This window comes from Dendroctonus ponderosae, unplaced genomic scaffold (assembly GCF_020466585.1).
Source record: "Dendroctonus ponderosae isolate FM_Combo_2020 unplaced genomic scaffold, Dpon_F_20191213v2 Dpon_F_20191213_1, whole genome shotgun sequence".
Lineage (NCBI taxonomy): Eukaryota > Metazoa > Arthropoda > Insecta > Coleoptera > Curculionidae > Dendroctonus > Dendroctonus ponderosae.
This window is the reverse complement of record NW_026017110.1, coordinates 5,004,798-5,017,452: the sequence shown is the minus strand read 5'-3', so window position 1 is coordinate 5,017,452 and position 12,655 is coordinate 5,004,798. Positions and strand designations below refer to the sequence as shown.

Here is a 12,655-nt window from a genome sequence, read left to right as displayed (position 1 = left end):
CAGTAGGAAATTCTATAGAAGAGACAACTGCCAATCTTCAATATGCAATAAACGCCATAGACGCTTGGACCGCACAGTGGCGTATTAAATTAAATCAAAATAAGTCTGTTCACATCAATTTTACAAATAGAAAAATAAATCATCTTGCGGTGAAATTAAATAACAATATAATTCCTAGGACTTAACCTTGATGCCAAGCTTAGTTGGAAAGTTCACGTTAAAAGGAAGACTGAATAACTAAAACTCAAATACAAAAGCATGTATTGGCTGCTGGGAAGAGGTTCGCAGTATTTCATTAAAAACAAACTACTGGTTTACCAACAAGTCCTTAAACCAGTGTGGACATATTATTATTATATTACTAAGGAACATTCTTAATGCACCCTGGTACGTTCGGATTGAGGATCTCCATCGTGAGCTACAAGTGCGGACAGTCAAAGAAGAAATAGCGATAGCAGCCAGGAGACATGAAGAGACTCCACAACCGTCCGAATGTTGAAGTACTTCAACTGCTAGATAGTCAGAACACAGTGAGGAGGCTGAAAAGGACTAAACCGTTTGAGCTTGTGAACATTAACGTGAAATGAATAGTGAAAAAGCAGAGTATAGTGCGGGTTACCCACAACAGTTTAGTGCGCGAAACCATGCGCAAACCTGTGATGGACCGCTGGGAATATCCCAGTTAACAAACCGTAGTAATTTAGGTTATATTTAGGATGCTTGTTAATCTAAGATTAGGTGCATCAACAACAACAAAAAAACAGGGTAAGCTTCAGTAGAAACTTACCGTGGATTTGGACCTCCATCCATGGCGGAAATATTCAACTCCACAGTGCCCTGCAGCTCACGATCCAGAGCACTTTTGGTCGTGACCAGGCCTGTGTCCTGTTGCACTTCAAACCAGCCGTTCTCGTTGCCGGACAGGCACGCATAGTGAACTTGCGCATTAACGCCGCTGTCCTCGTCCGAGGCGGCGACAGCGGCCACAAAAGTACCCGGAGGTGCCAGCTCGCTCAGAACAGCCCCATACTCGGTCTTCTCGAACACTGGCTCGTGATCGTTGACGTCATTCACATGAATCACCAAGAAGGCAGTGGCAGTGCGCGGGGGGTTCCCTTTATCAGTGGCGGCCACTGTCAAGTTGTACACGGAAATTTCTTCTCGGTCCAGCACGCCACTGACTCGGACAATGTCGAAACTGGGCGTTGAGTCCAGACGGAAATGATTGCGCTCATTGCCCGCTAGAATCCTCACCGTCGTTTCCCCTGAAAAATTATTATTGAAAAAAAATTGAAAACCCAAAACACCTTAACATCAAGGCGGGTTCAATTAATATAAAACGATTGAAAAAAAAACGCTTACCATTCAGACCTTCGTCCTGGTCCACAACGGAAACGGCAGCCACTACGGACCCATTGCCGGCATTTTCGTCCACAGTGGCGAAACTGGCCGTTGGTGGAAAGTACCGAAATTTGATGACTGGACTGTGGTCATTGGCGTCCAGCAGGTTCACTGTCACATAAGTCCGGCCGTCCTGTCGCGGTATACCGTGATCGCGGGCGAATACCGTAAACACGCAACTTTTTGGGCACCCCGCCCCTGACTTTTGCACCTGACAATTCTGAATTGGGCAATTTAGTGGTTCCGTAGTGGAAACTGCGCCGGTCTCTGGATCGACGCCGAACTGCACGACGTCATCGTCCAAGTAGTACGTCACTTTGGCGTTATCCCCAAGATCGTTATCAGTGGCGGTAACGCGCAACACTGGAGTGCCGGGAGGCGCACTTTCGTTTAGACTGACAATGTAGTCGCTGTGGTCGAATATCGGCGGATTGTCGTTGACATCAAGCACTGTGACGTTCACTTGCAAGTACCCGAACCTACAAATCAATTGCTCAAACCAAAAAACCTTTTTTCGCATAAAAATCTACAAACCTTGGAGGATTTCCGCCATCCTGTGCGCTGATATTCAACGCATAAACGCCCTGAGTTTCCCTGTCAAGTTTGCCGGTAGTTTCCAAATGTAGGTACGATGAGTCGCCACTGGGATTCGTAGTCACAACCAATCGGAACTTGTTGTTCTCGTTACCGGCCACGATCCGATAGTTGTCGCTGACACCGAACTTGCCCGAATCGCGATCGGTTGCCACGTCCAAAAGCGATCGCGTGCCGGCTACTGCGCTCTCCGAAAAACTGATGCCGATCGAGCTTTCGGGAAACTCCGGCGAATTGTCATTGACGTCCGTCACGAAAATACGCACTTCGATCGGGTAGGTCGGTTGGCTGGACAACACCACTAAGTCGTAGCGGTCATTGGTCAATATTTCCCGGTCCAGCGCCTGATTGGTGGCGATTTCGCCGCTCTTTGGATCTAGCACAAACTCTTTGGGCGCCTCATTGAATCTGCAATCATTACAATTACGTAAAATATGTCTGGTTTTCAGTAGCAACGCTAGAAGACATTAATAAAAACATTCAAATTTTTAACGCCAAAAAGAAGATTAATATATAATAATAAAAGTGATACTTTTAGGCCACCCTGTACCTACTGTGCAATTATCTGTTAATCGTGCACTAGTGCGTGATTATCTCGGAATCACATTCTCATTGGTTCAGATTAACCGTTAAAACAAGCCAGTTTATTGTTGGAATGACAGTTTTGACAGATAAATGAAATTCTCCAAAACATGCAGTATACAGAGTGTCCCACCGGGAACCGCCGCGATCGATATCTGGCAAACTATAAGCAATTAGGAAAAAATTGAAAATTGAACAGTCTGCCGAACTCATTGGGGGCAAGCGATCTAACATATTTTCAAGATGGCCAGACTTGGAGGAGGAATCAACTTGCTTATTTTAAATGGAACACCCTATTTATTGTTACAGTTTTAAATTCTCCTCCAAATTCTAAATATATTTCATGTATAATATCCTATACCCAAGACTAACTGTCTTTGCTATATTTTAAATTTTAGGTGAAAAATGACAGTTGCAGCCACTCGAATAATTATTCATTTTTCGTATGAGGAAATATGTGTTACTTAATTTGAGTCGCATTTCTTGCTGAAAAGGACTCATTTTAATTAAATTTCGACAAAATTTTGATAACTAAGTGTTAAAAAAATTAGTTACAAAATGTCATCGAGAAAGTCGCCCTAAATCAATTTTTTCAAATGGAAATACATTTTTTATTATTTTATCTTATTCAGTATTAAAAATAAGGGTAAGTTTGTGTAAAGTTTTCTATTCGACAAATTGTTCAGTTTTCGAAATATTGTCAATTTAATTTTTTATAATAGTTTTCAATATATGTCTATTTTGCCTTCATCTCATTGTAAATCCTGTCGCTCTTAGTTTCCATGACAAAAGTGGCCATTTTTAATATCTACAATCAAATGCCAAAAGAATGCTGACAGTTGTCAGTTAGCTTTTGAAAATAATTAATAATCATGCCCGGACGCTTAAATTATACAAACGAAGATTATTTAAACTTACTTATTATTTATGGAGAATGTGAAAAGTTATATCAAGAACCGTTTATGTATTATTAATTATTATTATATCAAGAACAAAAACCAGTTTTTTTCAAATATAGAGGTTTCAAATTTTTCTGGTTGCCTTTATAAACTGAACATGCACTATTATTTAGACGTATTCAAAATTCTTGAAATTTTCTATAATTTGTTTGACAGCACAACATGAAGGTTGCTATTTTTGTGGATATCGAATGGCAAATGTCTCGCATGTTCTTGATACAGTTTTATCACATTCTTCATAAATAATAAATTAATTTAAATAATCTTCGTTTGTATGATTGAAGCGTCTGGGCATGAATAGTAATAATTTGCAAAAGGTAACTGACAGCTGTCAGCATTCTTTTGGCATTTGTTTGTATTAATAAAATGGCAATTTTCGTCATGACAACTAAGAGTGACGGGATTTAAAATGAGATGAGGGCAAAATAGTCATATGAAAACATTAAAGTGGCAATATTTCGAAAACTAAACACTTTTGGAATAGACATCGTTACACAAACTCACACTTATTTTTAATACTGAATATGACAAAATGATCAAAAATGGGGGTTTTCATTGGAAAAAATTGATTTTGGGCGGTTGTCTCAACTGTGTTTTGAAACTTATTTTTTGAACACTTCGTATTAATTGTTTTCAAAATGTAGTCGAAATTTTATTAAAGTAAATCTTTTTCAACAATAAATGCGACTCAAATTACATAGCACAAATTCCCTTTTACGAAAAATGAATAATTATTCATTTCGAGTAACTGCAACTGTCATTTTTTACAAAAAATTTAAAATATATCAAAAACGGTTAGACTTAGGTATACGATGTTATACATGAAATATATTTAGAATTTATGGTAGAATTTAAAAATGTAATTATATATAGGGTGTTCCATTTAAAATAAGCAAATTGATACCTACTTCCGGTATAACCGGAAGTATAGCCATCTTTAATTTATTTCAGATCGCTTGCCCCCAATGACTTCGGCACACTGTGCAATTTTCAAATTTATCCTAACTGTAGTTTGACAGATTACGATCTCGGCGGTTCCCGCTGGAACACCCTGTATACAAGGCGGCTAAAGTTGTGTTTTATTGAGCATTTCAAGTGGATCACTAGGTATTATTTGCAAACCGAAAATGCTGCTTAAATGAACGTGAAACGAGACTGGAAAGAAAAATGCCTATACAGGGTGGCTTATGTTTAAAAAACGGATTTCAACGGATTAAGCCCGTGTCCCATGCATCCGTTTATACGATGATACGAAAGTTTTTCTATTGGTTGGAGATCTGCCAATGCGTCCGCCGTCGTACGAACTGACAGATCTCTAACCAATAAAAACACTTTCGTATCATCGTACCATCGTATAAACGGACACGTGCTTTAGACCTAAAAGGGCCTTTGGACGTAACAGTCTCAAAGCGGCGAGTTTTTGCGACTCAAAGCAAAAATTATTCATGATTACATGATAAGTCAAATGGCACCCGACGGTAAAATGCACCTTTAACTTTTGAGTGTTATTGGATCACTCTGTAACATATTTGATTTTGATCGACAGTCTAAAATTAGTTAATGAGTTTATGCTGCATAAATAGAAGTGAATCCAAAACAAGTCAGAAAAAATTATATACAGGATGGTTCAAGTTTAAAGGTGGGATTCTCAACCGAATAGACCTAGATGCATATGATTTTTCGCCCGGTTCATCGAGGAAACTGACTGATTATGAGAACAATTTCGTAACCATACACTGCTTTTTGTCAGCCACAACTAACAAGTGAAATTTAGAATCGCTTGATTCGACACACTTTCAATCTTAGTCGGATGTTTTAGAAAAGGCTTTTCTATCCTATGTACTTGGTGTGGATACCACAAAACTGTCCCCACCTATAGGTAAATCCCGGCTTAGTTGGAATTTTCCCCACCCGAGTGCCCTTCGGCTCCCCTTCGGGAATCTCGAATGTCACCCGGGTGTCAACAGCCCTGCTCTGCATCTGCTCGGGATTCCCAAAAGCGTCAGCTGCGCTACTCTGGAGCCTTTCTGGACTCGAAAGTACCTCAACAGGCCTGCTGCGAATTTGTCTTGCTGAACGCCCCAGATGTACAATTCGACCTTCATTTGGCCCCATCCCCAAAAACCCATTGGAACTAATCAGGTTGTACTGGAATCTTTCCAGATAACTGGATAGAGTGTCAGGTGGGGAATTTGACTTTAGCTCAACCATGTTCAATAGGGATGGCTCTTCAAAGAAATTTGCTTGGAACAGATATTTTGTTGAGGGGTTTTTCCGATCATCTGGATGTGGTGGAGCAGCCTTTAGTCCCGATCCAGGTCCCTGCCCAGCCACGAGCGCAAGTAGAAGCAGAAACGTTGCAAATTTCGCTGGCAGCAACATATTACGTCCTATCCAGACTGGACCGCATCAGCATGTCTTCATCTTCGGGTTCAATCTTCGCCTTCTCTTCTTTCTTCCGTCTCTCTTCTGATTGGAATGCAAAATGGCCGCCCGAATCACGGAACTCCCGTAAACAGCATTTTTTCTCGATTAAACGTCACCCGGTCCAAACTGTAGCGGCCACTCAGTCACAACTAGAACCCCCAATCGAAAACTGGATGCACCCAACACTGTATCCTTGATCTGCCACTCAAGAACACGCAAAAAAACAAAAAACTCGCAAGAAGCGTGGTTCCAACGGCGAAGTTTGACGAACTTAGTTTCGCGCTTTTCCGACGGTACCCAGTGGATTTCTTGCGACCCGTCGAGGTATACTGAGGCCCGAAGAGGTACCCGTTCTTCAGCGGCCGGGAGGGGGTTCTTGCGTGGTACCAAAGAACACCATTGCCGTATTGTGCACGAGAGGAATTCTTAAAGATTGAATGTCGCGGCTAAGCGTGTACGGTGGACCGATCAGGTTGAAATTTTCTGGGTTTGTAGAGTCAGGCTTTGCCGATTGGCACCTGCAAATCACTCCGCTCTGGTCAGGTTCATTACGGCACAATTATCAAAAATCCACGCGCTTTTATTACTTATGATGTGTAATGTACCTGTCATATACCTGTAACACACTTTGCACTTAACTGTACCCAATGCACTCACATAGTCATGTTTACACTAACTATTGTTCTGCATACAATTGGTATCAAATTCCCGTTGTGTTAGTTGATAAGCTCAGACCCTGAGTCTCTAACTATTTTCATCGAAAAAAAATATTAAGGTTCAGCAGATAAGTTCCCGAACTTTGATTATTCCCACAACCAAGGGATGAGTATTATCACCCCAGAAATGTATTTAAGAAGAAGCATGGTTAATAAAAAAAGCAGATTAAAATTTCGGGTGTTGGTTGCAGTTACACTGTAATTTTAGCTCTCGCACTAGACTTTGTATATACACGTATGCTATTTCCGAAAAAAAAACGTTATTTCCGCAATAAATTAAATGTTGACTCAAATTATCACATTTCTATCTTTCTATTTCGTATTAAGCGCGAAAACGCTCGTTGGTGTTTGTGACGTCACTACCTCTAATAATTGGGTTAATACACCTCATTATTAGAGATAGTGACGTCACAAACACCAACGAGCGTTTTCGCGCTTAATGCAAAATAGAAAGCCTATGCTCTATGGTTCTGGTTCTCTAATGCTGGTAGTAATCCGGATCCCGAGTACCTACGGGTTCCGAATCTCTCCGAGGACTTCTAATAATTTGGATCATTAAAACGAGCCGAATCTTTAAAATGACCAGATTAGCCCACCACTAGTCACAACAATTGCTAGGACACGGCACAGGCGCATTGATTACTTCAACGGTCGATGACGTCACGGCCTTCGACGCGCTCGGATTGGACTGCTGTATTTTTACTTACATTATCTTAACAATGTTATTGATCTCAATACCTATATTAATAATGGGTCACTTTTTAGAATCATTTCAACATATACTTTCCTATAAAACCATTTATTATTTGATTCTTTTATACTGTCATCATGCCTATTCTGTGCCACGTGTATCAGTCAGTCCACTACAACTGCTTCGTTGCTTCCTTATACTAATAACCACTCCAGAAACTAAGCGAGCTTTCGAGAAAAAACATTTTCCCAACAAAGTGCCCCGAGAGGGTACTGGATTCCAACGAAATGGCTCAGATATTTCTCATTATGGAATCATGAAAGCCTTACGAAAGAAGACATTTTATTCTCATGAAGTGGTAAGGTTTTGTATGTATGGGAATGGGACGTGGGACCTGATGATTTTCGAATCCATGCACCCATGATTCGGCAAATAGCAATATTCAATAAACAGAAAATATCGGGAACAGCAGTAACAGCCGTTTCTGATATTTTCTTTAATATGACCAGACCTATGAGTCACAGGCTGTAAGTGACTGCCTGTTTTTTCGGAACTGTGAGCTGTTCCTTGTCCTTGGAACTTGTTCTTTTTCGACCAATAACAGTGCTTCTGAAATAAAATAACATTTGTTGCATCTGCCCAGTGGAGTAGTGGACGAACTATATTTAAATTTGTATAGGCGCTATTTACCATGAAAATAAAAAATAGGCAAAAAATTTTCACATTTTACTGCCCTTAAGTGGGAAAGATAAAAAATGTGGTCACCTTTTTTTGTGTTCAAATAAAGTTTCGATAAAATGGTAAAACGTTACTCATTAAAAATGTTATGACTTTTTTTTTACCATCAGCCCTTACATGCATAAAGGAACAAAAGGCATTCGGTCTTCGGTCATAATTTATCGCTGACCCAGCAGATTCGAGCCCAAATTACTAGTGGCGTGGATATCCGTCTATCCTATATATTTTTATATTCCGATTGGACTCAAAATACGCTTCAGCTTCAGGTACAAACCAATATTTATCATGAGCCAAAATAACATGTGACAAAAAATCACAGATCTTGGAACAGTCCCACATGGAACCTGTAACTGAAAAATGCTGGTTTGTGTCATCCTTAGTTCTAAGCACAGGTTCTAAGAAAACTGTGGATCCAAAGGGGATTATAACGAATCAACTACTTAAAACGAGAATGCGCGCGTTGGTACTTACGCCTCCGCCACCGTTCGATAGGTTTGCAAGAAAAAAGAGGGCGCTGATGTACAAACACAAGGTGCATAGGTTCTGTAAATTATGACGGATGCGCCTTTGAACATTCTCGCTGCCTGTAGCTACCGCAGGCTGGTTCAAACCTTGGCAAGTTTTCTTTTACGCCAGCAGCCGAATACATTTGGCACGGAGAAATTTCTGATTGTTTTGGTCTTTTTTAGATAATTTAATCCTTTTAGTTGCAGCGCGTTGCATAAGGTTTGAGGCATCAAAAAATTTAAAAAGTTTGTCATGTCTGACCAATTAAAATTCTGCTCAGTTGACGTCTGGGATGGTGGGGGAACAGCTGACTGTCGCAAAACCTAAACAAGCACGGCCATCTTCGATCGAGTGTTTTCGATGGAGTTTTTTGGTTTGAAATTCGCATGAATCCGCGATTTCTGACTGAAGATCTCCGAAACAAATCGGCTTTTTCGTTGTGACGGGTAATACGGCCGTTTCCGTCCTTGTCGGACGATTTTAGGCCCCAGTGACGTCATGGCCGCGATTGCGTTTGTTTTCTTCAAGTAGGTGAGTGCTGTTAGATAGTTTTTTCAGGGATTTCATCACAAAACCCTTGACCAATGCGCTCGCCAACTTGCCCCGTTGAAAGTTTCGCCATTTTCAGTAAAAAATTCGAATATCCTGGACATGTTCGCTGTTCAGACTGGAAACGTCCTTGAACGAGTTACAACAGTCGAATCGGGTTTGCCTTGAAACATCTGCTTTCTTTTGTTTGTTTGTGTTTTTGCCAGTAATTTTGGGGACTTGCCACCAATTTTGGAACTCTAAATCGGTCCCTAAAGTCACTTTTTATTGCTTCCGCAACTTACCTTTTAACTGTTTTAATTGACAAATGACCGAGTTGCATGGCAAGAGTTTTGCAGGCCCCGATCAGTAGGTCAAGGTTTGTTTTTCTTTGAATTCGGTTGCATACCAGCGATTTCTAAAATTCAACAACCCATTGAAACACGAATTACTTCCTTTTCTCAAAAAATCAAGTTTGTTTTGAAACTGTATTTAGCAAAGTGAACCTCAATAGTTTCAGTTTCAACAAAGTCAACCTGCCACTCCAATGATAAGACACATCAAACATGAACTCGATCCAAAACAACTTTAGAAAGGCTCACGATGCCTTTTTGGCGAATGCGCCGTTCGCGGATCCCGCTGAGTCAGTGGAACCCATTACCGAGTCCACCCAGAGAGTTTCAATCAACGAGAAAAAAATCGGAGAGGTTCGTCTTTAACACCACCAGCTATTAATTTCGGTTAATTATTTCAATAAAGAAATTTAAATTAAATTCGATCATCAACCTCGCATCATTTAATCCAGGTTTGGTCAGAACGCACTTTCGATACCGACAAAGTTAAAGTGGAAACGGTGACGCCAATACCCAACGCAAAAACCACCTGGGGAACGCTGGAAATAAACACACAGACAGATCAGAGGGCATGCGACCAAAACGAAGAAGAACGAGCAGAGCCGAAACATGACAGCAGACCGGTGACAGAACCAGTGCCCACTGCTGACCAACCGCAGGACGACACGTCACCGTCACATCATGCGCGTCGCCCACCAAACGCCTTCTTAATCTTTTGCAAGAAACACCGCCCAATAGTGCGGCTCCGCTTCCCCACCACTGAAAACCGCGGGGTTACCAAAATTTTAGGCGAGTGGTGGGCGCTGCTGACTGTGGCGGAAAAACAACCTTACAACGATTTGGCGAAAGAGGTAAAACCCGGTTTGTATTAAAAAAAACTTGAATTTGACAATCTTTTTTTTAGTACAAAGACGCTTTTCTATCGGCTAATCCGGGCTTTAGATGGTACAAACTACCGGCGCCACCATTGCGCACGCTTGCCTCTCGGCCGACGCAAGTTGTTGTTGCCAAACCCACCCCTTTAGCCGCCGGTCCGGTTGCAAAAACGACGCCACCCGAATTCACGCCGGGCAAACTCGCCGACGAATCGCAGCTCGGCGGACTCACTTCGCTGATGACGAACAACAACTTTCAGCCGCCGAAGATGCCCGAAGTGGATATGCACAGTTGCCAAGTAAGCCAATATTGCTGACGATGCAAACTGGACGTTTGACCGATCTTTTCCAGATTGAAGCCAACAATAATGAAGACCCGATGTTGAAGGCGAGGACCGACAAAACACTGTGTAGCCCTGAGGTAAACGTTGTCGTGACCGTTCCTCCCAAGCCAATAAAAAAGCGCATCTTTGAGCAGTTTGCGGACGAGCAAGTTCGCGAATGTTCCAGAAATATTCTCGATCGTGACCTGACCAATCAGGACTTGCTGGACAAGGTAGTCGACGGTATTTTCGCCACTGATAGAGACGGTAAGAGTGACGTCTATAACCGAGTAAGTCGAGCTAATTTTGTGGACATTTAGAGCCAAAGGAGCAGAGAAAGAGCGACCGTATGTGCAAAGGCAAACGATACGAGCGCTTTATGGTAGAAGCAAAGCTTCTGGGAAATAAACGCGACACTAGGCTCACCCAGCATTACCGGATTGGGAAGATTTATGAGGGCGAAGCGGCAACGCCGACACAGCCGCCTCCCCACTTCAACCTGGAGAATACCATCAAACGATTGGCCGAGCGAACCAACATCAAAATAGACGAGGAAGTCAAAGTTGAGGTAAGCACCCGATTTCCAGTAGTTTTCTAGGTCATTGTCACATTCCCTTAAGGTTGAACGTCCTCGAACAAACACGGACTCGGCCGAAAGTGCCCGAATCGACTTCAATCTGGACTCGCGCATTGACGCCCTGCACAGTCTAAGCTACGACGACTTTGTCCGAAGGAAGCGCGAAAGCAAAAAGCGGAAACTAACGAACACAAAATTCCAACGGACCGACAACGAACGACTTTTGACTAACGCCCCTCCGCTAGTTGGCTCAAAAAAGCGTAAGAATAAGCGCAGCATCACTCATTTAAACAAAGCTGATGAAGAGGAGGAAGATGTGCTACCAGCTGATAATGAGCTGCTGGGTTTAGCGACTCTGGCCATGGTGGCGGCCAGTACAGAGAAAATTGGCTGAATTCTTCTAAGGGTAATTTCTCGAAATCTAGCAGGTAAAGTAGATTATTTTTCTGACTGGTTAGAGGAAGCATTCTTCTGAACTCTCGTCAGATAAATCATTAGTCGATGATGATTTATTTGAATAATATTTAATCAGACAAATATTTTAAAACTATCAAAATAAAACTCGGACCAAATTACCGTAAAAGCAATACTTTTAACGCTCTTTAATCGGCTCTATACTCTACCAAAACAGCTGCTAAGGATCGAAATTTAGCATAGAATTACCCAAACTACTCTATTTAATACGGGTCAAGCGGGCTTAGACGCGCGATTTTCAATTGTTCCTCTGTCTAAGCGACCCTTAAATCAGGTGTCTGACGGTCGCCCCCCCCCTCCTTTAGTATTTAAAAGACCTGTACAATTACAATTAAAATAGTCAATTTAGAACACTGATACCGAATTTAGTGTCTTATTAGCACAGGATTTTAATCCATTTATCCATGGTCGTACCTCCGGTTTTATGAAAAGGGCGTGGTCGAAGCTTAATTCTATTATTCTAATATAAACTATTCCGAATTAAATTGTACGGGGCGTGATTATAGCTGGACAATTTGTCAAATACCTTTGATGGGCGTGGCATGGGTTGATTGGCCGTTATGGTGAATTGTTAGGTTACGACATGGAAAATATAGTTTCAAAGGATCTTCCATGGCAGTGAAAATAATCAAATAGTCAGTTATTTTTGTAGGTATTTAGCCGAGGAAAATAGAAAAGCACCTATTATTACAGCGTTTTGTTAAGAAAGTCATTCGAATGTCAACTGGGTAGTTGACATTGACATCCTTCACATATCAGCGATGCTTTTTATTTGTCCTCGTCTAATTCAACTAGGTGTTTTATTAAGATTTATCACGTTCTAATCGTTAATACCAAATCATTTAGCTGTTAACTTGAACATTATTATTATTATTATTAATGTTTTTATTATCTTTATGTTATTATTATA

The 12,655-nt window shown here is 41.2% G+C and overlaps 2 protein-coding genes across 5 annotated transcripts in view; one reads left to right on the top strand and one right to left on the bottom strand.

Moving 5' to 3' along the window:
• Nucleotides 1-6,312, bottom strand: part of LOC109534948 (cadherin-related tumor suppressor) — a 41,800-nt gene extending 35,488 nt beyond the window's left edge. For all 3 annotated transcript variants that reach the window (XM_048664840.1, XM_048664844.1, XM_048664845.1), the window contains exons 1-4: nt 5,410-6,312; nt 1,936-2,403; nt 1,363-1,880; nt 788-1,265 (exon numbers count right to left, since the gene is read on the bottom strand). In XM_048664840.1, the coding sequence (XP_048520797.1) occupies nt 788-1,265; nt 1,363-1,880; nt 1,936-2,403; nt 5,410-5,918 (1,973 nt within the window). In that variant the 5' untranslated portion in view covers nt 5,919-6,312. The remainder of the gene's footprint in view (nt 1-787; nt 1,266-1,362; nt 1,881-1,935; nt 2,404-5,409) is intronic.
• A 2,583-nt stretch (nt 6,313-8,895) lies between these two features.
• Nucleotides 8,896-12,437, top strand: LOC109538138. 2 transcript variants are annotated; one of them, XM_048669805.1, is made up of 8 exons: nt 8,896-9,146; nt 9,658-9,850; nt 9,949-10,347; nt 10,401-10,670; nt 10,724-10,792; nt 10,850-10,961; nt 11,015-11,262; nt 11,315-12,437. In XM_048669805.1, the coding sequence occupies exons 2-8, from the start codon at nt 9,710-9,712 to the stop codon at nt 11,663-11,665; spliced, it is 1,590 nt and encodes a 529-aa protein (XP_048525762.1). In that variant the 5' UTR covers nt 8,896-9,146; nt 9,658-9,709; the 3' UTR covers nt 11,666-12,437. The 2 variants fall into 2 exon arrangements, with proteins under 2 accessions (XP_048525762.1, XP_048525760.1); XM_048669803.1 differs by having other exon boundaries at nt 10,724-10,961.
• The last annotated feature ends 218 nt before the right edge of the window (nt 12,438-12,655 follow it).

Coding starts and splice junctions, on each gene's coding strand:
- LOC109538138 (XM_048669803.1), top strand. CDS start 9,710: ATGAACTCGATCCAAAACAACTTTAGAAAGGCTCACGATGCCTTTTTG. Junction 9,851..9,948: donor ACGAGAAAAAAATCGGAGAG/GTTCGTCTTTAA, acceptor CATTTAATCCAG/GTTTGGTCAGAACGCACTTT. Junction 10,962..11,014: donor TTTCGCCACTGATAGAGACG/GTAAGAGTGACG, acceptor GTGGACATTTAG/AGCCAAAGGAGCAGAGAAAG.